This window comes from Rattus norvegicus, chromosome 1 (genome assembly GCF_021556685.1).
Source record: "Rattus norvegicus strain SHRSP/BbbUtx chromosome 1, alternate assembly SHRSP_T2T, whole genome shotgun sequence".
In the NCBI taxonomy this organism is placed as follows: domain Eukaryota; kingdom Metazoa; phylum Chordata; class Mammalia; order Rodentia; family Muridae; genus Rattus; species Rattus norvegicus.
This window is the reverse complement of record NC_141534.1, coordinates 193,561,054-193,587,104: the sequence shown is the minus strand read 5'-3', so window position 1 is coordinate 193,587,104 and position 26,051 is coordinate 193,561,054. Positions and strand designations below refer to the sequence as shown.

Here is a 26,051-nt window from a genome sequence, read left to right as displayed (position 1 = left end):
TGTTCCTAATAGTGTCAGCATTTACTGAGTGCCTACTGTGTGCCAGGTGCCTTCCCCGCCCCTGGCTCTGGGGCACATTCTTCCCTTTTTATAGATAAAGAAATTGAGGGTCAGAGAGGGCAAGTGCCTTGTTCAAAGTCACACAGCTGGTCAAGTCCTGGATTTTACTGACTGCAAAGTCAGGCTAGTTGACCAACCCTATCCAGCCAGTCTTAAGCATTCAGCATTCTTAGACTTGCAGGACAGCCCATTTGGGTGACCACAACTTGCTGTCCTTTTTGTGACCTCTTGGATCACGTTCTGGATCACTGGTGTGGATAGCCTGGGTGGGAAAGCCCTGTTTGTCACATCCTATGCTGGGCCCGTTGTGCAGCCTGCCTCTTTGCATGCTCTCTGCCCTCCCGCATAGTGACAGAGAGCCTGTGGATAGGGATTGGTCTCAGATACCAAAGGTGACCAGGGACAAGCCTTTCAAACGCTGAGGCCCTGCGTCCGCATCCCTTCCTAAGCTCCAGATGGGTCTTGCAGCCTTGCAGAGGCCCCCTTACAGCCTAAAGACCCACAGAGGTTGCCTTGTCGCTTAGCTGGCAGGGCTATGAGTCTGGGTGAGAGGTCTTCTCCCGCCTTGAGTTAGGCTCCTTTGGGAGCGCCTTGCCTGGGATCTCTCACTTGTCCCTCTCCACTCCCGCGCGGCTTTGTCCCCCGCCCGCGCCCAGCGTGGCGCGCCCCCTCTCCGCGCGCGGGCGGGAGCTGAACAGTGTCGCCGGCCGCCTGCAGGTGTCTCCCCACGGAGGGGCGCGCGTCCCTGCGCCGTGGCCGCTGCCAGGCGCCGGCGGCTGCTCGCCGAGGCGCACTCGCGCTCCGGGCTTCGGGTGCGCTGGTCGGCTCCACTCTGCGGCCCCGGCCACTCCGCGTCCTCGTCGTCCCGCGTCCCCGCCGGGGGCCATGGGCCCGTGTCGCGAGAGCCGTCGCCGACCGCAGGCACCAGAGCCCCGGGGCGGGCGCTGACGCGGGCATTGCTGCCAACTTCGCGCAGAGCTGCGGGCGGCGCGGGCGGCATGAAGACGAGCCGCCGCGGCCGAGCGCTCCTGGCCGTGGCCTTGAACCTGCTGGCGTTGCTCTTCGCCACGACCGCCTTCCTCACCACGTACTGGTGCCAGGGCACGCAACGGGTGCCCAAGCCTGGCTGCGGCCAGGGCGGCGGCGCCAACTGCCCCAACTCGGGCGCCAACGCCACAGCCAACAGCACAGCCGCCCCCGTTGCTGCGAGCCCGGCCGGCGCGCCCTACAGCTGGGAGGCGGGCGACGAGCGCTTCCAGCTGCGCCGTTTCCATACTGGCATCTGGTACTCGTGCGAGGAAGAGCTCGGTGGCCCGGGTGAGTGCTGGCGCGGGGTTCCCCGGGGACGCGCGCCCGCAGGTCCCGGGCCGAGGAGGTGGCGCGTCCCGTTTCCCGGGGCGCGCACCCTAGCTGCAGGTCCCAGGGCGTGTGGTCCCTCTTCGGCTTGAACTCATTTCCCCGCGCACCCCTCCTAGCTTCTATCCTCCCCGTCTCGGCTCTGGAGGTGATAGTGGGGGCCGGGGGCGTTTGCTGTAGGAGACCCTTCCCACCGCAGATCTAAGGGGCCAGGAACCTAAGGGTTCTGCTACTCTCATCTCCAAGCTGCGCTGAACCTCTACGACAGGCTGGGAAAAGCAGGGAGTAGGGGGAGTCTGATGAGCACCCTTATTTCCTTCTACAAGCTAGGGTATCCTGGAGCCCTCCCAGGAGTGGATGCGGGAGTGGATGCTGTGGGAGGGAGAGAAGGGAGGCAGGCGGGAAAACAGGGGCAACTCTAGGCATGGAGCTGGGGGATCCAAGAAGTCTTGGCTTAGCACAAGTCTCTTTCAGAACTGGGGAGGGGGCTTGCTATTTAGAAAGTAGATCAACACCTTTGTCCCCTCACCCAGACAGCAGGGGCTGAAGTGAATACCCCAAGCGATAGAGATAGACCGCAAGGCTGGTGCACTCAGGGGACCTCTGCCTGAGAGGGCACTGTGCGATATAGTGGGTGGTGCTGGCTGTGGACTCAACCCACTGCTTGCCTGTAGTAAGCCACTGTTTTGGCAGGATACCGCTGGAAACCCAGTCTCCCCCTTCATGTAGCTTTATCTTCCTCACACTCGGCATAGCCTGAAATTTCCCCAGCCTGTCTTTAGTCACTAGCATATTGTCCCTTTTTCCCTTAAGATGTCACTCTTGTTAGGTCTTTGCTGGGCCCCCCATTTCTGGGGATTGCTAATAAACACTTGCAGTGTGACATACAAAATAAAAATGTCGGGTAGGGTCTCAGGCTGAAGGGACTGGAGGTATCCTGTGCCACTTGCTGGGCCTTAGAGGAGGTGGGGGTGGACAATTGAACTTTTCCGTGACTTTGAGCGTGTTGGCTATTTGAGACACACAATATCTGAATAGGACTTGGGATTTCATTGTGACATGTGGTTAAAAAGGGAGAGAAGAAAAGAAAGAAAGAGAAAAACCAAAAATTAACCAGAAAGTCTCTTGCTAAAACTTCTTGCTTCCGCAACCCTGATCCTCCCACACCACGGCAGTCACGGAGCACCAGAGACATGTGCCTTCTTCCAATTGGGTCTCCATAGACCTTCATACGCAACAACCCAAAGACCGAGAAGGGATGGCGTGGATCTTCCTCCAACTGCAGGCAGCAGTTCCTGAGATCTGGGAGGCCCTGCCTTGGGAGACATGCCACCCTACAGTGCCTGGATGGCCCTTGTCCCTGGCAGCTTGAACCAACCTGCTCCTGCCTTTAGAGTGTGCCTGGGCTCTCACTGGAGTCTGGTGGCTCTCCTGAAAGTTCTCTGAAGGCTGCCACTCACAGCTCTGCAGCTCATCTCTTGTTCTGTGCTTTACATCCAAGCACAACTGCAATGTTTAAAAAAAATCAACAGAAGTGTATTTAAAGCACTGTCAGCTCCTGCACATTTTGAGCACCAGGTCCTGCAAAGTTGTCACCTGTGGAATCTTGTTATATCCTAGCCTCTGGGCCAGGCTTGTGGAAGACCCATTTTTCAGATTAGGCTGAGGGGGTTTTGATGAGGGAGCTTGGATTGTTTTCTTGGTGGCTAGAGAACAAGAGAACTGATGAGAAGAGGAGCCAGTTGGGGACCTGAGACAGGGGAACTTAAGGCCAACGTGAGACATTCATCCCCTGATCCCCTGGCCCCATTAGTCACAAGGTTTCTGGGCAATAAAAACCGAGTGCTGCTTTCCTTTGGTTTTCCTTGACTACAGCTTGTTCCTCCCAGAAAAAACACAATTGTCTTCCCCTGAGCTTGTCAAATAGTGGCTGATGAAAAATTTGGGAGGTCTAAGGCCATCCAGATGGGTTTCCCTCACTGCTCTGCACAGCCCCCAGATCTTGCCTTCACCACTGAGCTCCAAAGGGTGTCAGGATGTACCTGGCCTCAAACTTTTGTTGCCATGACAACCTGTCTTCTGGGTTCTGTGATGATTTTATTTTATTTTATTTTTTACTCAAAGAGGGAAAAACATCCCAACAAGGCCTGAACGAATCCTGCCCTATTCTCCCTCACTGCTGCTGCTGCTGCTGCTGCTGCTGCTGCTGTCACCGCTGCAGCCGGGGAAGGACTAGGCCCCCTCTCGATGCAGCTGGGTCTGGTGGGGCTCCAGCTTGGGGATCCTCAAGCACGGACGCTTTCGTCTCTCTATCCCTGGGTACCTGTGAGGGGACATCTCCTAAGGTTCCTTTCCCAGAGATGACACTTCCAGTCTATCCTGAACAGACCCATAGTCAACCAAGCCCACCCTAAAGACCCCTTTTCTCCCACCTCTAAGAGGAGGTATTGGGCATCCTTGTGGTGCACAGCCAGAGGACAGCAGCCTAAATGGTCTCCAGTCCCTCCCTGCAAATTAGATTTCTTACTGGGTTTGATATTTAGAAGAACTGGGAGGACCATATTGAGAGAAGGGGGCAAGGTTCAGGCCTGGAGAAGAGACAAGGTCTTGGGGTGCCAGGGGATGTCAACCTTATGCTGACTGTTGCTTATGTGATGTGTGTGCCTTGGCCCTGTGTGTGTGGCCTAGAATAGGAATGTATCAGGAAGCCCAAGGTTGTGGGCCTGTGCAAGGCTGGCTGGGTGGGAGAGAGAAGGGGGTGGGCCTTGGGTGGGGAGGAGGTGTGGTCTGAGACTGATGTACAAGCATGTGGGCAGCCCTGAAGTAGAAGCAGAGACCCTGAACCTGTAGGTTTAGAGTCTGACTCTAGGCTGGCTTTGTCCTGTGTGGGATGCTGGATGGATGGATTCTCTTCTTGCTACCACGAGACTTTGGCCAGAGCCTCTGCTTGCTGCCCTGCAGATGGCGAGGGAAGCAGCCATCCCGCCCCAGGGACTGGGGTCTGGTGACCCCACAGGCACTGAGCAGTTTATGCACAAGCCTCGATTCTGCTACTCTGGCCTGAGCCATTCTATCTTCCAAGGACACTGTCCCTCCCTTAGGTCCTTCCCACAGTCCCTAGGGCCCAGAGTCACGAAGCCTGGTGCCACTTCCCTGCATTTCAGAACACCTCTCTTCCTGTCCCTGGGCTTTACATCCCAGCCATGCAGCCTTTTAACACAGCAGGCTCCCTCCAGGGCCTTTGCACAGGCTGTTCCCTTACCTGAGCGCTTCTCTCCAGATCTACCCAAGACTGTTTCCTATGATGTCAGTCTGCTAGGGCACTCCTACCACCTCACAAAGACCGGCCCTACCTCATGTTTCCTGCATACACTTTACCCCCTCATTCTGACCATCAGTCTCATGTCCACAGTAGTCAACCACACTTGTTCACTGTGTGCTTTGTGAACTCGGGGTTTGATGCTTAAAGTTATTTTGGGATTTATTTATTTTTATTTTATGTATATGAGAATTTTTCCTGCTTTTATGTCTGTGCACCACAGGGGTGCCTAGTGCCTACTAAAGCTATAAGTGGGTGTCTGGTCTCCTAGAACTGGAGTTACAGACAGTTGCTGAGAATTGAACCCCTGTCCTTGGGAAGAGCAGCCAGTGCTCTTAACCACTAAGCCACCTCTCCAGCCCCTGGAATGGATTCTTATCTATGCTGTCTGTGGCTTTATATGAAGCTTGGGGTGGCAGCACACAGTAGGCATTCAACAGAACTTTGTGGAATGTGTGTTAGTTGATGTCTCTGGCTCCTGGGATTAGTTCTTTCAGACCCAATTTGCTTCTGGCAGAGGCGGACCACACTTTCCAATGCAAGGCTAGCACACACTCCCTTCCCGGGGGAGGCATGAGTCAGGACCCTTGTAATGCCCCCCGCTGGGAGGTTGCTAGTGCCCAGGAGTGTGTGGGCATCATGCTAGACAGGCTTCTTGCTGGGAGTGCGTAGGGGTAGATGAGTTTTGAAAGGCATCGTAGTCCCCCCACGATCACCACCTCCTCTCCCCACATAACAGCAGGTACTACGGTCACAAGGACTTGCCCAAGGTCACAGATCTAGCAAGTGGCCAAAGTGGGATGTGAACTCAAGCAGGAGGCCCGTGTGCACCCCTCCCCCCACCGAATGCCTTGAATTCACACCTCCAATCCAATCAGCCTCTTGGGGCTCCTCCAGCCCTTCTCACTGAGGAGAGCACTATGCCAGGAGTCACAGGCCCTGGGTTGAGCCCAGACTCTGCTGCTTACTAAGTGGCTTTGCAAGTCACACCCCCCTCCCCATGCCTCTTGTCTTTTCTTTGCTTGGGTATAAAAAGGACATTTATTTGCTTCGGTTTCTGCTGTGCGAGTAGGGGCCAGAGCACTGTTCTCAAGGCTGCAGGTTTTAGGGTCAGTCTTGGTTCTAGTCCCCATCTCACCGTTTACCTGCTGTGTGACCTCTGGTGGGAGTTTGTCCTCTCTGAGATTCAGTTCCCTCAGCTTGGGCAGGAGGACCACCCTTGGCCTCATGATAGATTCACCAGGTTTAACCAGTGGTGTGGATAAACTTTCTATGGCCCAATCTGGTGTCAAGGTGCAGGTAAACATACTTCCTGTATGTCAAAAGCCACAGGCCAGCAGCATGGGCCATGTGCAGCTTCAGGGTCCTGCAGTGTCATTTAATAAAGGGTCAGTATCTGGAAATGGAGGCAGCTCACAGAGCCCCCTGGACTTGAAGACAGGATCTGCATCCCCCATCCTTCCTCCACAGTATAGATGTACCTGACAGTTCTTTAAGAGCTTGGGCCCCTGACCCTGAAGTCCCACAGAATACCCTTCCCATCACATCTTGTGTCAGAGCCCACTCTTCCTTGGCCAGCCTTGTCCTATGACCCTGGCTGATTGGCTTCTGCCCTGGGAACCAGTCAGCCAACAGCCGAAGGGGTTCTGTTAAATCCCGGCTGAGTCACTGCATTGCTGCTCCCGGTGCTTGTGAGGATCATGGGGACCCTCCCCAGGGTGGCTCTGGCCTCCCTTCTGATCCCTTTGCCCTATTACACCTTAGTAGTCGTCCAACCAACCCAGACACTCCTGCCACAGGACCTTTGCACTTGCTAGGCCCCCTTTTAAAGATCTATTTATTTTAAATTTTATTTATACGAGTACACTCCAGACACCAGAAGAGGGCATCAGATCCCACTACAGATGGTTGTGAGCCACCATGTGGTTGCTGGGAATTGAACTCAGGACCTCAGGAAGAGTAGCCAGTGCTCTTAGCCACTGAGCCATCTCTCCAGCCCCACACTCCTTTTCCAGCTTGGCTTTTGGGAGCGTTCTGTTGAGTCAGTGACCTCCCGTTCAGCTCTGCTTTTCTCTCTATTCCTCACGGCGCTAAAAGCTGCTTGTCTGTGGCAGTTAGCTTTCATTTCTCTTTTCCCTGCCCTCCTCTTCTCCACAGGACACAGATTTGGACTGCTGCCACTCAGCAAGGCCCAGTAGACCCTGTTGAATGCACTGGGGACCTAGGATCATCTTAGGACCCCTGTGTGTGGTAAAAGGCCAGACTGTTCTGTGCTGCTGTCCCTATGAACCTACTGTACCTTCTTCCTCTCTTGATCACTCCATTCCTGAACTGCCCAGGGAAACCCGGAACCAGAGGGACCGCTGTTTTCCTTTATTAAATTTGAGGGTGCTGTATGTCTGGTCGCTATGATGCCTACGGGGCACAGGGGTGGAGCTCAGTGATGCCAGGAGACAGGGACATGTGAAGGAGCTCAGTAGGACACCACCGCTGCTCTCACACCCAGCCCCAGACCTGGGTTTGAGATTATCTGCTGCCCAAGTAATAGCATTGGGCATTCTTGTCTGACCAGTCCCAGGATTCTGTATAGCCCATGCTCTCTTGGTCTAACCCCTGATTCTTTCAGTCCTACCTCTGCTCACTGATGACGTGGAGTTCCCAGGTGAGACTTTTTCCAGACTCAGGGCCTTTGCTTAAGCAAAGGTACTTAAGCCTGGTACTCCCTCCTCTCTTCACAGTTTCCCCAGTCCTCGGTGGTTCCACAGCCAGACTCACCAGCCACACCTCCCTTAGTCTCTTCTCACTTCACTGAGTTGTTGATTTCTGGACACTTTATAGTTTGTGCTGCTTTTTGATTGTTTATTGACACGTTGTCTCACTCAGTTGACAGAGTTGACAACACCCAGAGTTGGCTGGTCTATAACTTGCTATGTAGACCAGGTTGGCTTTGAATTCAAAGAGATACATCCTCTGCTGGGCTATGTGTGCCACCATGCCTGGCTGGGAGTTGACAGCTTGTACTCCTGTCCTAAAGTGCTCAGGTGAGCACCTGCAGAGCAGAGACCAGTCCCTGCTGTCCTAAGGTCTGGGGTCCTTAGAAAGTGGGGGTCATGTGGGTAGGAGATCATGGCTTGGGCAGGTTCTCGGGTCCCAGGATGTGCCAGCCTGGGTGGGGGACTGATAGCGGCAGGTACAGCCCTAAGTAGAGCTTTTCATGAATCCCTCCTGTTGCCAGAGGCAGCCCTGGCTTTCTTACTCCTCTGGGAAGTCGAGGAGGGCATCAAGAATGGCTGTTTGTGTCACTTCCTTCATGTGCTTCCTCACTGCCTTCTGTCTGCCACCGTGGGCGGTCGAGATCTGTCTAGGAGCAGTCCGGAGACTAATACAGCCCCGCTGCCTTTCCATTACACATGGGTGGCAATGTGGTCCAGACCCGGAGGTGGGCTGCCCACACTGTTCGAGTTTGCCATTTTGGGGGAACTTGGCTGTGAGTGCAGGGCCTCTGATGGGGATGTGCTAGTTGGGTTTTTTGTCAACTTGACATAAGCTAGTGTCAGCTGGAAAGAGGGAACTTCAACTGAGAAAGCGCCTCCATCAGACCAGCCTGTGGGCAAGGAACACCTCTTTCTCTCTCTCTCTCTCTCTCTCTCTCTCTCTCTCTCTCTCTCTCTCTCTCTCTCTCCTCCCTCCCTTCCTTTTTTTATTTATATTCATCTATCTATCTATCTATCTATCTATCTATCTATCTATCTATCTATGTACCTATCTACCTACCTACCTACCTACCTACCTACCTACCTACCTACCTACCTGTTTAATGGATTGCATGGGAAGCCTAACCAGTTGTGGGCAGTGCCATCATGGGTAGGTGGTGCTGGATTGTATAATAAAGCAGACTGAGCGAGCCGGTGAGCAGTGCTCCTCTAAGGCCTCTGCTTCAGTTCCCATCTCCAGGTCTCTCTCCTCCCTAAGCTGCTTTGGTCATGGTGTTTATCACAGCCAGGGGGAAGTCAACTGGGGCAGGGGACACAGGATGAGGAGTCCCAGCTGGGCTTCTGGGATAGCTCTGTGTGGCAGTGCTATGGCATCCCACTTTGGGTTTCAACTTCCCAGGCTCAGTGTGGTAGCCGTAGAGGAGGAAGGGAGATAGGGACACAGTGGTGAGGATGCAGGAAGAGTCTGAGAGGGACACAGAGCAAGGCTGAGGCAGATTTGAATGGAAAGCAAAAGGGAAGGCTATGACAGGGACAGGCACAGGGAGTCAGAGGGAAACAAATAAGTAGGAAAGGAGGCAGACACAGGCATGCTCCCTATACACAGCCACACATGCACACCCTCAGGTGTTCACAGGCACACACTGCACACATATGCATGGCACACATACATTAATGCACATGCAAACTCATTCATGCAATATATATACCCCATATCAACTTGCCCTCGTTTACAAACATGTCTACATACATGCACATGTACACACATGCACATGTACACACATGCACATGTACATATATGCACGTGAACACATTCATCCACATTCAGGCACATACAACCTATTTGTGCAAGAGCACACCCATACACCTATGAGTATCTGTATACAAATACCTCTATATATCATGCTCACACATGCTTTCACACACATGGATACTCATGCATACTCATGAACACCTCCATTTATGCATACATACTCCCATGTTCTCACCTAGCCACACATATCTACATGCACAGTGCATACTCATGCCCACAACCATGCATCCACTTGCATACATACACGTCCACACCTGAACACGCATGACTTTAGCTGAACACACGTGCCCCATGCTTGCCTGCACATGCACAAACATATCCTGACACCTAACACACACACACACAGTACACCCATGGGTATGCGGGTTTCTGTGCAGTATGCAAACACAGGAACTTGCTGTTAACCTCGGGAGTGGGGAAGCTGAGTTTCACCACAGTTCCTTTTCCAATCTGTGGAGGAACTCCCACACTGGTGTCCATCATGGCACTGGGCCACTTCAGTGAGTGAATCCAAGGTCTGACACTGGCTTTCAAGCCTGCTTGACATGGTAGAGCCTGAAGCATCAAGGCAGCTTTGGATACACTAGGGGATACGCTGACACAGAGGAGTCTGCAGTGGAGACAGTCAGTTAGTTTTTAATCCAGTCTCACTAAGTGAGACCAGCCTGGAGCCTTGGCCTCAGCCTCGACAGAGCACGGCAAGCCTGCTGACTTCCTTAGGCTAATCTCCTGACTACAGGATATATCCTACTCTCCTGACATATTCTGACTACCATAGGCCAATCTCCCATGGCTGGGCTCGTCTGACTCATGTTTTACTGCGTCGTGTTTTCTTAGAAACTTACTTTTTCAGCTGGAGTTTCAAGTGTATTGCATACATTTTAGAATGCAGAGAAAAATACTGGCTTTCCTATAAGCTTCTCTCTTTTTTCAACTCAAGTAAACATGAGTTTTCCTTTTCTCCTAATTTGTCCTGTAAAAGTGTCTGAGGGCTGAGGCTCTAGGGAGCCTGCTTCAGCCAGTGGCCCGGCACTGACAATTTGCTGTTTCCTGCTCCTCCTCTGAAGCCTTTGCGTTGGACAGTGTACAGTCCCCGCTCTCTCTCCCTGCCTTTCTCCCAAAGAACTGGGAATCTTGGATTTTTCAATTCTATTTTCTTACATTTTCTGGCACCTTCTTAGTTTCTTTTGGCTACCTTTCCCAAGGTTTGTTTTGTTAATATTTTCAAGTAAAAAATCTTGTTTGCATAGTTTAAAATGATGCCTGCATTTTTTTCTTCAAGTTTGCCTCTGAGTACCATGTTGGCCCTGTCTCATGGGTTCCCAGATGCAGTGTCTTTGAGACTGATTTTGTACTATTTTGACGGCTGCAGTTTTGATTCTGCGAGTTCTGAAATTTTAGTTTTGTTACTTCTTTATCCAGGCATAATTTAGTAGAGCGTTTACAAATTTCCCAGGGCATTTGTTTTGCTTGTTTGCTTACAGTTTTGTCATTAATTTTTAATTGGCTGAGTATTAGAAAAAGTGAGCAGGACAGGTTCCTATATACATTTACGTGTGTGTTTATGGTAAACGTTCTATTTGAAACAGCAGGTGGAGTCCCTAAGTGTATTTTAAGGCGTCTTTACAAAGAGTACTAGTGAAGACTCTGGGGCCCAAGAGATGGCCCAGCAGTTAGCATGGCTGACCTATGGAGTTCTGATTCCAGCACCATCTGGACAACGTGGGTGTGGTCCCACATATGCCTGTGACCACAGCCTTGATGAAGGTGGAGACAGGCAGTCAAAAAGTCACCCAAAGCACAGGATTTGGGTTCAGAGAGAGATCCTGCCTTGAAGGAATAAAGCAGAGAGGGACAGAGGACACTCGACACCCTCCTCTGGCTTCTGAACATGTGCCTATGCGTGCAGATATGGACATAGACTCAGACACACAGACATGCACAGACATATAGACACAGACACCCAGACACGCACCCACGCACCCACTCATGCACACGTGCACATACATGTACACGTGCACATACATGTACACGTGCACATACATGTACACATGCACACATGCACATACATGTACACATGCACACACGCACACATGCACATACATGTACACATGCACACATGCATGTACACACATATGCACACACATGCACATGCACACACACACACATGTACATGTGCACAGCTTTGCTCCCCATGTCTTCCATGAGCTGGGTGGAGCAGGTCACTCTCTTTGCAGCAAGGCTCTCTGTTCTTGCTTGCCTCTGGGATGGCTTGGTTTTTATTGAGTCCGAGTCTGTGTTATTCATCATGAGGAAATTCATGGCAGTTATATTTTCTTTGTGGAATTGTGGAATTGATCTTTTCTCTAGATAAAATGGCTGTGCTCCCTAGTGAACGCTTTCTCCTCTGACTACTGTTTTTCATATCTGAGCCTTGCTGTCCTTTGTCACATCTTTGACATTTCCTCTACGCTCTGCTTCCACATTTCCATGTCTCCTCTCGGGCCGAGATGCAAACTGTGTTTTCTTTTGGTACAAGCTGAGGGTCTTAACCACTTCACTCTATTACAAAGACAATTTGCTTTCATTTTTCTTTTAATTAAAATATTTATTTGTTATTGTGTGAATGGTGTGTATGTGTGTGTATGGTGTGTATGTGTGTGTTTGTATGGTGTGTATGATCTGTGTGTGCATACAGTGTATGTGTGTATGGTGTGTGTGCATGTGTGCGTGTGTGTGTGTGTGCACACGTGCGCACACACATTCACATGCTACAGCAAATATGTCCAGTCAGAGGACCACTCTATGTAGCTGTTTCACAAGTCACCAGGTTTATACAGCAAGACCTTTTGCCAGCCTCCATTCTCCATTTTGGTCAAATGCCCTCAGTTCATAGTTCTTTAATTAATTAATTTTTTTTTGAGACAAAGTCTTACTATACAGCCAGGGCTGGCATGGAACTTGCTAAGGGGACTATGCTGGCCTTGAACTCTCAGATCCACCTTCTTCTTCCCCCAGCGATGGGGCTAAAGGTGAACACCATTCTCAGTCACATCATTTACCAATATTTTACCACACGGGTCCAAATTTTTGAAGGACTATTTTTATTCCCATAGTCACAAGTGTTACAGGTACCTGTGTAGGCCAACAGAGGGCGTCAGATCCCATGGAGCCGGGGCGTTGTGAACCACTTGAGACAGGTGCTGGGACCTGAGCTTGAGTTCTAAAGAGCGGCAAGTGCTCGGAACCACCTAGCCATCTCGGCAGCCCGTGTGGCTTCAGTTTGGCTTTCTTTACTAATGACTTAAAAACATACTGATGTAAACTCAGTTTTTAATACTTGCTGACACTTCTAAACATCCCATCTCTGGGAAAAGAAGGGCATTAATTGCTTCGGAAGTCTGTTTTGTTCATGGCTGTGACAATGATCATAGCTCCATTCTGCGCCTGCATGTGCTTCTATTGGCAGATTCAAACCCTCTTTGGAAGCTGTTCTTGTTTTTATATTGGTGGGTTTCCATGAACAGCATGATGGGACGTGTGTTGGCCACCAGCTGTGTGCCAGCCAGCCCCCATGCTGAATCCTGGCTACGGTTCGGAAGAAGATGGCCTGCCAGTTTTCATGGTCGTGACTAAATGCCGATAAAACAACTTAAGAGGATTTATCTTGACTCACAGTCTCAGGGGCTCCGTTGTGAGCAAATAGGGAGAGGAGACATGGGAGGGCAGATGTGCTGCAGATGGGGTTTGCCCTTATCATGGTTGGCCTCCCCCAGCTCCTGCTCACCATGTGCTCTGTGGCCTTCAACTGTAGATGTCTGTGACTGTCTCCCTTACATCTGCTGGACATCATCCATGTGTTCTGGCATTTAGGGTCAAGGAAGTGACTCTGGGGACCATCAGCCTTTATTTTTGAGACAAGGTGTCTTGTAGCCCAGGGTAACCTAGAATTCTCTACGTAGTGAATGATGACCTTGAACTCCTGATCTGTCTTCCTCTAACTTTTGAGTGGTGGGATCATAGGTGTGTGCCACCACACCCAGCTTATGTGGTACCACACTGGGCTTTTATGCATCTTAGGTAGGCTCTCTACCAACCGAGTTACACCCTCTTGTTTTGAAGACAACTCCCCCAAGTGTGTGTGTGTGTGTGTGTGTGTGTGTGTGTGTGTGTGTGAGAGAGAGAGAGAGAGAGAGAGAGAGAGAGAGCTTGAGAGCAAGAGAGAGAGTGAGAGCGCAAGAGAGAGCAAGAGAGCGAGCGAGAGGGAGACAGCAAGAGAGCAAGAGAGAGAGAGAGAGAGAGAGAGAGAGAGAGAGAGAGAGATCATAAGAGGGCACAGAATCCCCTGGAACTGGAGTTTCAAGCAGTTGTGAGCTACAGTGTGGGTTCTGGGAATGGAACCCAGGATCTCTTCAATTCTCTTAACTGCCAAGCCATTGCTCCAGCCCCAAATGGCTTTAAAAACTGTCCTGGTACTTACAGAGATCAGCTCAGAAAGGGTTGATTGTGATGATGATGATGGTGGTTATGACTTAATGGACTCCACTTTCTTTTGGTTTACAGCAAGCTGAATGGAAGATTTAGAGACCTCCTGTGTGACACACACTCAGCTCGCTATTGCCTGAATCCCACACCCACAAGGCCACAGCGAATCCTGGGTTATGCTGAGTAGCTTTGCCTGAGGCCTTGGATAAGAGCGGGACTGTCTTCTATGCCCTGACTTTTCCTGCTGTGGCCATTGCTTGGTTTCTTCCTCCATCTCCTTTCCAACCCTGGCAACCAATCAGTGATCATCTCACTGTCACCAGCATGTCACAGAGTTGACACGCAGTCTGTAGCCTTTTACCATGAAACAATAAGCAAGTAAATCCCTGCCCACACTCCCTTCTCTCCACCCTCCCTTCCTTCTCTCCCTCCCCCTCCCTCTCTTCTCTCCACCCTCCCTCCCTTCTCTTCCCCTCCTCCCTTCTCTCCCCCTCCTCCCTTCTCTCCCCTCCCTCCCTTCTCTCCCTCCCCCTCCCTCCCCTCCTTCTTCTCCCTCCCTCCCTTCTCTCCACCCTCCCTCCCCTCTCTCCCCCCTCCCTCCCTTCTCTTCCCCCTCCCTTCCTTCTCTCCCTCCCCCTCCCTCCCTTCTCTTCCCCTCCTCCCTTCTCTCCCCCCTCCCTCCCTTCTCTCCACCCTCCCTTCCTTCTCTCCCTCCCCCTCCCTCCCTTCTCTCCCCCTCCTCCCTTCTCTCCCCCTTCCTCCCTTCTCTCCCCTCCCTCCCTTCTCTCCCTCCTCCTCTCTCCCCTCCTTCTCCCTCCCTCTCTCCCTTTCCCTTCCCCTTTCAGGGCACACTGAGCACACATCCTACCACAGCTGCAACCTTGGCCTCCCCACATACTTTTCATTGCTTATTTATTTACTTCCAAGGCCAGGTGTAATTATGCGCACTTCTGCTGTAAACAGTTGAACACAGAGACCACCATTCTTAACACCAAATAATGCGGATTTGGGGGCTCCGGGAAAAGTTTACTCTTTAGGAAACCACCAGGCCGCCACTACCAGCTTGGACTTCCTGTTGCTCAAGCCCCTCCACCGTCTGCAGCTGTGGGCCCGCTAGGTTTTAGTCTTCACGCTGCTTCATTTCTGATCCTCCTCCAGAACACACTCACTGATGGGACTGACTGCTGGTCTGTTTTCCAGGTTGGTTCTTTTCTGTCTTGCAGTTTTGCTGGGGTTATTCTGGCTTCATTGCTGGCATTTACAGTCTAGATAGTTTAGAGCCCATTCCTTAGCCCCTGGCACCTCTGGGCCTCAAGCACCTCCCACTTTTCTACCCCCACCCATCCTGCGTGTAACCCTTGATGGCCTGGGACTTTCTGTGTAGATCAGACTGGCCTGTCACTCAGAGATCCTCTGTCTCTACCTCTCTAGTGCTGGGATCCCAGACATGCACACCTCCCACTTCTCTGCCCTGTGCCCAGGGTGTGTCCGTGCCAGACCAGCTCTGAGGCCTCTCAGTAGACTGAGGATCTTGCTTCCTCTGTGCTGTGTTTTGCATTTGCTTCTTTTTGGTTTTCTAAAAATGGGTAAGGTGATGCCAATGGTAGAGAAGGTTCTAGACCCTAGTTCCAGCTCCAGTATAGAGAACACATATCAAAGAAAGGGAAACCCTTGGCTGGTGGGTTGGAGAATGTCATACTTCTGTAGCTGCCCACCCTCCCACACATCCCACATTCCAGAGGCAGAAGGAGGCATATCTCTGAGTTTGAGGCCAGCCTGCTCTACACAGTGAGACGCTGGCTCAAAGTGCAAAAAGTTAAAGATAAAGCTAGTTCTGGAGATGTGGCTCAGTGGTAGAGTGCTTACCTAGCAAGGCCTTGGCTTCCACTGCGAATGAGTACTAAATAAATAAATAAATGAGTACTAAATAAATACAACAGATATAAACAAACTAATTAATTAACTTGTTGTCTGTCCCTGAGCTCTGCTAGCTACGGTTCCCACTGGTCATATTTGTCCTCTGGGAGTGAGGTCCGAGCTTCAGGCTGCTGACACTGTTGGAGCGATTGTTTCATAGGACTGAGCCCGCAGTTAGCTCCTGCAAGTGTGTCTTTCTGCCCTTTGTGTGTTTCTAGCTCTTTCCGGGGCCCATCCCTTCCTCATTTGGCTCCCGTCTCGCCTGCCTGGCAGCTCTCCTGGGCTAAATCTGTCCGTAACTCCCGAGCGCCGGAGGCTTCTTGGGGGTTTATATTTTCGTGGGAATCTGAACACACGCTTTCAGGAATGACTTTGCACTTCTCACAGTGAGTGCGTGAGAAGGAGCCCGACTCCCCCCACCTGAGTGTGCCAGGCTGCACTCCTCCCTTCCTCCCTCCCTCCTTCCCTTTCCTCCTCTTGGCTTTTCCTTCTCTTTTATTCTTTGAAACAAGGTCTCCCTATCTAGCCCAGGCTGGCCCCTGCCTCCTGAGTCCTGAGATTACTGGTGTGGACCCTCCCCTTGGCTTCCTTATTTCTTATCCTTGGGGATGAAAGGGTACCTTCTGGATTCTCCTTTATTCACAGATGGGTAATGGCTTTCTCTGGTGCGGGTTTCTTCTCCTCCTCACCTGCTTCCCTTCATTTCTTTGCTCTCCTTCTATGTCTGGCTCAAGGATTTAGCTTCTTTCAGAGTCTTGCTTTTTCTGGGTTTACAGGGTACAGATATCTGCAGGTAGGCTCTCTCTCTGTCTCACCTCCTGGGGATTGAATATGGGAGAAGGCCTGCTCCCTGCCACGGAGACAGTCTGTAGTCCTGTTTTAACAGAAAGGCATGGCGTGCAACTCCAATTCCCAGCGTGCTTCCGTCCTTCCAGCTGCAGGTTTACTCTGTCCTTCAGCTACCAACAGAGCAACCCCCAAATGCCATGACTCTCAGCCCTAGGCATCGTGGACACTGAGTGGTGATGGGGGTGAACAGGTTGGTCTGGACCCTGGTGCAGCAGGAGGTGGAGTGTGTGGGGTGTGTGGTGCTGCAGAGCAGTGGCAGTCCGTGATCCTTCTTGGCTGCCTCTAGTGACAAGTGGATTTGTGGAAATCTCTGTGTGGTCTAGAAGTGACAACTGGCCACTGCCAGTTTCCCAGAAACTTGCAACCTGCCACTGCGTCTTCTGAGTCCTGAGCGTTGTGTGTGAGGTGGCTAGGCAGGGCCCTGGGCTTGTCCTAGAAGCTCCGTCCTCTGCTGAGAGAAGACTTCAGTGAGAGAAAGGATGAGCACAGGACTCAGAGGCAAGAGGAGAGCTAGAACTGTGCCTCTTCATCCATTTACTTCCTGTCCTCTCACCCCATGTCCATGATCCGCTTAGCACTGCACATCAAGGCAGACTCTCCCCTGTGCCCCACCCCCAGCACCATTGTCCCACAGACACTGCAGATGAACAGCAGGTGGCCTGGGGCTCTGTCCTGTGAGGGAGTCTCCTGTGTCATCTTGAGAAAATCACTCTACCAAATGGTGCCTCATTTTACTCATCAATAAAACAAGGCTAAAAATCCACATGGGGCTGGGGATGGAGTGGGATAGTTCCTAGGCCTTGTTCAGATTGTGGCTGGCAGTCAACCCCTAGGACACGCAGGACATGTTTGCTGTTCTCAAGTCCTTATAGAACACTTGGAAGGTGGAGAGTGTGACAGGCTGTGACACTGAACAGGAAGGTATGGGACTGCTGTGTCTGAGTTGCTTCTAAGAGATGTCTGGGCCAATCAGCTTGCCTCGACTGGTGTCTCCAGAGCCTTGTGCAAGTCTTGCTGCATATTCAAGCCACTAGAGTCCAGCAGATGAGGCTCTTGTTTCTTGGGGACCCCTTCCAGTAGCCGGAAGTACCCATCCCTGGCACTTGTGGTCACTACACTTCTGAGTTCTGCTGAATGTGCAGCACCAGTTCTCCTCCTCCTCTTCTTCCTCCTCCTCCTCTTCCTCCTCTCCCTCCTCCTCATTCTCCTCTTCCTCTTCCTCCTCTTCCTCTTCCTCCTCCTCATTCTCCTCTTCATCCTCCATCTTTTCCTCCTCCCCCTCCCCCTCCTTCTCCTCTTCCTCTTCCTCCTCCTCCTCCTCCTCTTCTTTCCTTCTTGTACTAAGGATACAGCGAGGAACAAACCAAGGTGTCTGCTCTTAGGAATCTTCTGTTGTTCTGAGGAGGCAGTGCTGAGAGGGAATGCCTTATTTACTGTTCTATTGATGTGAAAAGACACCATGTCCAAGGCAAGTTATAAAATAATGTATTTAATTGAGGGACTTAGCTGGGCAGTGGTAGCACACACCTTTAGTCCCAGCACTTGGGAGGCAGAGGCAGGCAAATCTCTGAGTTCAAGACCAATCTGGTCTACAGAGTGAGTTCCAAGACAGTCAGGGTCACATAAAGAAACCTTATCTTGAAAAACCAACCAACCAACCAAATGAATAACTAAATCGGGGGACTGTTTCAGAGGGTTTGTCCAGAGCCATCATGGTGGAGAACATGACAGCAGACAGGCAGGCGTTAGAACAGAGCTGAGAGCTTACATCCTGATTCACGAGTTGGAGGCAGAGAAAAAGACTAGGCCTGGAATGATCTATCCTGAGTAACACACTCTTCCAACAAGACCATGCCTTCTAACCCTTCCCAAACAGTTCTGCCAACCATGAACCAAGTAGCTGAACATGCATGGGCTTACTTGGGCCATTCCCATTCAGAGCACACAAGGAGCAGGCAATTAGCATGGCTCTGGGAGCCAGAAGCACAAGGAAAGAAAGTAATGTAGACAGCAGGGCATGGCTCGCAGTTGCAAACTTGGGAGGTTGAGGCAGGAGGATCACCTCTTTGAGGCCAGCCTGGGTTACATAGTGAGACCTCATCTCAAAAATGTAGATAAACACCAGCATGGGACACCAGATTGCAGTTTCTGAGGAAAGACCTTCTCTAGGGTGGCCGAGATAGGGAGCACCCTGGGGTGATGGCATTTCCCTTGGGACCCAAATGCTCAAACAGGGCCTCCCAGTGGAGAGCTGGAGAGAGGACAAGACAGAGGGAAGGCTGTGCAAAGGCCCTGAGGTGCAAGTAGGGACCTGGAGGCAGACGTGTGGCTCGCAGTGGTCCAGGCAGAAGAGGCTGGCACCTAGAGCTGTGAAGATGGAGGCAGTGGAGTGGAGGTGTTGGGAATGAATACCCAACAGGCCTCAACAGCTGACGAAGGAAGCCCAGGAGCTGGAACCCTAGATGCCTGACTTCATAGACTAGCGGGTGATACCGTTCTCTGAGAATTACAAACACAGGGGAGGGAGCAGTGCAAGGAGAAAAAGCAGGTGTTTTAATTTCGATACAGCAGGTGTTTTAATGTCTAATGTGTAGACACATCTGTGTTCACTTCTGGACTGCTGAACCGAAGAGAGAGTTCTGCGTGACTGTGCATTCATGTTTATTCGGGTTCATGTGCATTCATACACACATGCATGTGTTCATGAGCACATTCAGTGTCTGTGTGCCCATGGAGCATGTGTGTTCATATGTGTACATAGTTTACACACTCTGTTCATGCAGACCTGTTCATGTGCGAGGATACGTTTGTGTGTATAGGAGTGTGTCTGTGTGTATGTTTGTGTATGCCTTTGGGTTCATGTGCATATGTATGTACTCATGTGTGCATGCATGTATTTATATGTTCATGTGTGTGTATGTGTGTGCACCTGCATATGCATGTGAGTTCTCCTAGGACTTCTTGCCTGCTGTTGTTGTGGGCTAGTTCAGGCTTTGTTGTGGGACTGTCTTGTGTTTTGTGGGGTTTCTAGAGCAGCGGTGTCCTCTGCCAACTAGGAATCTACAGCTGCCACCCACAGCTGGGACAACCACAGACATCTGCAACGTCCCCGAGTATCCTTTGGGGGGGGAATTTATTTCTAGTTGGGAACTTATATGGGACCTTCACAGAGACACTGACTATTGTCACAGGAAAGCAGGGCACAAGTGCCCTGTGTCCTTGTTCCAGTCACTATCCTGATCATATCGCTTTTTCCCAGAAACCTCAGAGAGTGCCTTGGAACTCTCCTTAATGATTACACACTAGTTAGGTTTGCACATTAGGTGAAACCCATCCATTTTCCCATTTCCAGAGATTTTTTTTTAAAAAGAAAGAAAGAGAATCCAGAACGTTCCTTTTTTAGTCCACAAGCTGACTTACAATCAGACCCACATGGCAAACTTAAAAAATCATTTGTGCCCTAAAGTGTCCCTCAGTGTAAACACAGGCATCCTCAAGGGCTTTCCAAGGCCAGGGCAGAGCCTTAAGTGAGAGGATTTATGGGTGAATTCTGTAACTCGATTTGAGTTTTGGGAGGTGGGCAGGTTACTTCAGGAGGGCTGTCGGCTAGTGGGCGCCACCAACATGAGTTGGTAAATAATTAGAAAACAGTCAGTGGTTATCAAGCTCTGGAGTTAATAATGGGAATCCTGCAGCAAGAAGAGCCCAGAAGCAGGGCAGGCTTGGGGCTGGCAGCGTCCGTGGGCCATTGGCTGTAGGATGAGGTGGCTGTGGTCAAGGCTGTGGGAATCTGTATAAGGCTTTGTTCAGGCTCTGTGTAACCATGGAGACAGATGTCCCCCCTTCTTTTCAGGGAGCCAATCGAACTGTAGTGCAAATGGTGTCTACCACAAGCATCCTGCTGCCTCCTCCCAAAGCTTCTGAGGGCAACTGGTGAGGAGACCCTGGGGAGCACAGGGTCCAGGCTAAAGTGCTGTGGATGCAGGCTGCTTCTACCTCTTTCTGTGAACTTGGGTATGTCTTAGCCTCTGGGATCTTCAGTTCCCTCATCTGCAAAACGATGCTAAAAGCAGTTTTCTCTGCAGGACTGTGGCACAGGAGCTCTGTGAACTTTCAAGATTTCTTGAATGTGGCCCAACTCACTAATTTTTAAAAGCAACCTGGCAGCCCATTGGGAATGAGAATACAAAACCTGCCTGAAGCCAGGGAACCAACAAGGTTCCGAGCATCCTTGGGTTCACAGGCGGCTTCCCTGGGTTCTGCATGAATATCTAGTGACAGGCCATGCAATTGGACATTCCAAGACTGTGCCAGTGAGTGACAGCCACAGCTGGGAGATGCGTGAACCCAGGCAGGACCAGCTGCAGTCGTAGGCTGATGCTCAGCTGGGCTTGATGGGGATCAGATCTGTGGAGCAGGCTGACAGTTGTGCTGCTGTGGGAGCCCACCCATGGTGCTGGGAGGGTTCATCCAGGGCCTGATCAGAACCCAGCACCCCAGCACCAATCAGAGATGTAGATAGATACCAAGCAGTCTCGTGTGTGTGTGTGTGTGTGTGTGTGTGTGTGTGTGCACATATGTGCACTTGCATGTGTATATATGAAGAAAGATGGGGAGTAGGGGAGCTGCCTTGTCCTAGTAGAACATTTGTTGGTAAGCTCTGTTCAAGTCCACAGAGCAAGCGAGCAGGACCTAAAGGGTGCGCTAGCTGCCAGCAGGACTTCAGTCAGCTGAGAACTTAGAGGAGAAGGAACTTAAAATCCATGTGGGGATCACTGTTGGGACTGTGGTGCTGCTGTTAAAATTACTTTGTATCACTCACAAAAAATGGCTTCCCAGCACTAGAATGGGACCTTGGATAATATCAATAGAAACGTTATGAAAAGCAGGAGGAAGGACTCTCTCTCTCTCTAGTGGGGAGCACTTAAGCACTTAGGGTCAGTCTTGTTTGGCCTGGGTGAAGAGGAAGGAGGATGAATTGGCCTGGGAGCAGAGCTAGGCAGCTGACGGGAGGCATAGTTGTTCTAGTCATCCATTGATGGTTTATACGTCTAAGAGGGAAGGAAGCCACAGAAGCACTCTCCACTCTCTGGTGTGCACACCTTTCTAAGGAATCTGACCAGACGCCTGACTCACGAGTGTGAGACATGTAGTTAACACCGAGTCTATGGAGACAAGGATTTTAAGCCAAGGAAAGAAAGGACGAGGGTGAGTGGCTGGGGGCATCTGTGTCAAATGCCCGGAATCACCACAGAAGAGAGATGATGAGAGGAGACCGTGTGGCGTAAGCTCAGCTCAAGCCAGGTATTCATGAAGAGGAAGAGGGTATATGGAGGTTGACCCTGAAGGGAACTGCTGAGGTCCTGTCTGAGGACTTAGTTGGTCATAGACAGCAAGGACCCTGGGCAGGTTCCTCAGAGAAAGAGAAGCCATCAAGAAGACAGGGGACAGCACAAGGGTCATGACTTGGGGTTGTCTTAGTGGGGAGGGATCTGGAGTTTTCTCACACACCCTATGGGACATGCAATGGTCTCTGCTGGGCCCTAGCTGCCTCTATCTGTGACAGGGGAAAGCTGTGGCCGGGGTCAGAGCATTAGGCAGGAAGGAGCCTGTGGCATTGTGCGGACTGGTGAGTGTCAAACATGTGTGGGTGGCTATGGTAGAGGCAGTTCTCAACATGGTGCTCCTGTGTGGTGCCTGCTGGATGGCTCTGTGTGCGTGCGTGCATGCGTGCGTGCGTGTGTGCCTGTGTGCCTGTGTGCACACATGAGCATGTAGGTGCATGTTTACACTGGGTACCATTCTCTCTCTCTTGTCTGAGACAGTGTCTCTCACTGACGTGGACTTTGGCTATGTTGGCTGACCAGTGAGCTTCAGGCGTCCTTGTCTCTGACTCTGGGTTCTGGGGTTACGAACACAGGCGACCACGTCTCCTCAGCTCCTGGATAACCATTTGACAGGCATCACTGAGTTCACAGAAGCTACAGGAATCTTCAAGGCCCTTTGTACACACTTACCTTTGAGACACCAGACTGTGACCTTATCACTTGGCGGATGCCAAGGGGAGCTGGCAGGTATGTGGACAAGAAGCAAGGATCGCTTGCCTAGGCTGACTTCTGTGTCCCCATGTCACCTACTCCAGCTTCTCTTGGTCAGTTCCCAACAGCTTTTGGTCACAGTGTCAGTTGTAGGCTCGGGGGAGCCCTATACCAACAAGCAATGTTCTCTAGAGAGGTGTGGCCTGGTAAACTCTCAGCCCTACTTCAAGCTTTACCAGCTTGGAGCCTGCAGGCTGGCCCATGCCTGGCTGCAGCAGGCAGGTAGACTTCCCATCCGTAGGACTGGGTTGTGGGAGATCGAGCGCTCAGGCTGCCATTTGCAGTCCTGGGAAAACTCTGAATAAGACTTAAAAGTGATTTATTATTTGGGTCACTCTATAGATCTAATGTGGCGATGGGGCTCTCATTGCATGTGGCATTTTAAATGCAATGCTGGCTGACATTATGTTCATGAATGTGGACCCTGAAGGTTTCAGGGTGCAGAGTGATAAGTGGGTGTCAGATGACAGTCTCCAGTGGCTGCTCCCTCTGGTCTCAGGGAACAGACTGCTTGCCTCTTTTTATATTTGACTGGCTCTCTAAAACCTATTGGAAATGTCCAGGCATGAAATGTTGCTGACTCTTGTGTTCTGGGGTGGGGGAGAGTGTGTTCACAAGTCACATCCTATCCTCCCATAGGACAGAAGTGGACTGGCAGCGAGAGGTGTCAAGTCACTTGTCCACCTCCTGGGGGACACCGCACAGTGCTTGCAGATGCCAGTGCTAGGAGTCAGAATCCTGTCCAGCGTTCTTCAAAGTGTAGGACAGCTCTGACCATGGCAGGTATCAGTAGCTGGGAACTCCCTGAGTCCTGGCCACCCAGGGCCTGCAAGGAGCCCAGGACACCACATCTGTCCCCTAGGGGGCAAGTAGGCTGAGCTGGGGCAGTATGCATAGTCTACCCTGCACTGCTTGGAACAGTGCCAGACACCAAGTCGTATCTCCAGTTAATTTTCTGGCCTCCACTGTGCTCCGATCGCTCGGTGATAAACTGTTTTTTGTGGCCTTTCTTTAGATCAATTGCTGTTGTAACATTGCACCCCACTTCTGCGGTCTTAGTAGTGACAATGAGTGAGTGGCCTTTGTGCTTCCCCAGCCTACCCATGGAGCACTGTTTTCCAAGTCACTCCTACGCCGCTGGATGTTCATAGTAGTTGATTTTTGTTTCCGTTCAGCCGGTGACTTGACGATTATCTCCCTGAAAGGTTTTCTTTGTCGAACCATTTCTTCAGGAAACTGCCTCAGCTCTTTGCTTTTCTTGTCTCTTTCCTTCCTTTTATTCTTTCCTTAATTAATTGTTTTGGGGGGAGGGATGGAAACTGGAGGTGATGGCCTGTGTTTGTAATATCAGCACTTGAGAGACTGAGGCAGGAGGATGGTGACTGCAAGACCAGCTTGGGCTACATAGCAAGACCTGATTTAGACAACAAACAAACTAATTATTCAAAAGTAATTTGTCCATGATTTAAAATGGAGGGTCAAAGCGGTGTAGAGCCCAGAGTTCCCTTCTTGCTAGCACAGCTAAGACTGCTCACCAGCCTTCTGGTAAATGGTGCTGTGCTGCCCACTCTCCTGACCTGTGGGTGTAGATGTGGGGCAGAGCTCTCCTGTGTGTGAAGAACAAAGTAGGGCTTTCTGAGGAGATGAGTGGGAGTCACCCAAGGCTGCGAAGAGAAAGACTCGGGAGAGAGAGAGCAGTAAGCGAAAAGGCCCTGGGGTGGGACTGGATTCCGTTGACTAGAGGAAGAACTCTGAGCAGATGTGGGCTGTACCAGACAGTTCAAGGCTATGGAAGGGGCCTCGTGCAGCACACCGTGGGGGGGCTGCAAGGGCTTCAATCTATATATGAGGGCTTTCATTTTGGAGGTGACGGGCTGGGATATGGTTCGTGTGACCAGTGAGCACACTGGCCAAAGAGTGTAGTGTTGGACAGAGTCGGAAACAGGAAGCTTAACAGGAGGTGCTTTAGGGTTGAAACATGGGTGGCTTGGGCCTGGGAGGTGGGGAAGGTAGGTGGAACTACATGGATTTTTGTGCCCATTGCTGAGAGAAGAAAGACCAAGGTGGGAGCAGGCTTCTTGTCAAGACTCTGTTAGGTTTAGTGAGAGGGGGTGAATTTGAATCCAAACCTGATTGTTAATGTGTGAAATCTCAGAAGCAATGCCAGCTAGCCAGGCAGATGACAGAATAAGTCAGAGACCAGGGGTACTGGTCTCCCAGACTGGAGATACTGGCTCAGGATGATGCATGAAGTAGATACGGGCCTGTTGATCTCCCATGAGCCACTTCAGCTCTGGGCATTTCATTTTTTACTTAACCTAGTTTTAAAAAGTAGCAACAACCTGTCATGAGCTTGAAGTGGCAGCGTGGCTGCTTGCACTTGGATTCCAGAGGTTTCCTTACTTGTCTCAGAGGCTTCTTGTGATCTGAAGTGAGAAGGAACAACTGGGGCTGACAGGCACAAAATAAAGGAGACAAGGCTCCCCCAAATCTTCACAGACTACAGCCAGCTTTGCCCGAGACACGGATGCGCTTCCTGTAGAGGGCTGCTGGCTCCTCTCGTCTGCATCTCCAGGATCATGTGCTATCTTCCTCGTCCTTTGAGGGGTCCTGTGGGTCTCTCAGCTACAGCCTCAGCCAGAGGTCAACCTCGGGCATCACCTCAGGCACTGTCCAGCTTGTTCTTATTTTTATTTATTCTCTAAATATGTCATACATGTATATAATGTATCTTATTCATGTCCATTCCCCATTTCCCCTTCCAACTCCCTCTAGGACTCCCCCATCCTTCCCACCCATCACATCTCCTCCCAATCCATGTCTTCCTTCCATGATTATATTTTTTAAATCTATTGAGTCCAGTTAGTTCTGGCCACATGCACATGGGCATGGGGTCTTTTTCTGGGATCCGGGGAGCCAGCCAGGAGCTACACTCCTAAAGAAAACTGACACCCCCACCCCCAGCAGCTCTTCATCATCAATACTATCATGCCACGCCTTGGTTTCTGCTTTGTTTTGAGGCAGGATCTTGTAGTGCAGCCATTCTCACGCTGCATATCAGATATTTACATTCGTAACAGTAGCAAAATTACAGTCACGAAGCAGCAATGGACTAATGAAATGGTTGGGGGTCACCACAACGTGAGGAACCATATTAGAGGGTTGTAGCATTAGGGAGGTTGAGAGACACTGGTGTAGTGGCTACGCTGGCCAACCGGGGAGCCCCGGGGGTCTCCTGTGTCCGCCTCACTGGTGCAGGGACTGTGGTATCCTTCACTGTGCCCAGTTGCCTTTAGGTGCACTGGAGACAGAAACAGGAGAGAGAGCTCTGAGTCCCCAAGTGTGCGTGGAGCTAGCATCCTAGCCCCGGGGCATGTTTCCCACCCAGCGATATCACGGTCCAATGAGTAGCGCTCACTCTACACTGAGTGGCTTTATGT

General features: G+C 51.1%; 1 protein-coding gene across 2 annotated transcripts in view; it reads left to right on the top strand.

The window, feature by feature from the left end:
* Window positions 1-850: 850 nt before the first annotated feature.
* Gsg1l (GSG1-like) overlaps window positions 851-26,051 on the top strand; it is a 207,533-nt gene continuing 182,332 nt past the window's right edge. Inside the window, 1 exon segment of one of the 2 annotated variants that reach the window (NM_001419662.1) lies at window positions 851-1,377. In NM_001419662.1, coding sequence (NP_001406591.1) covers window positions 1,059-1,377 — 319 coding nt within the window. In that variant the 5' untranslated portion in view covers window positions 851-1,058. 2 annotated transcript variants of the gene reach the window in all.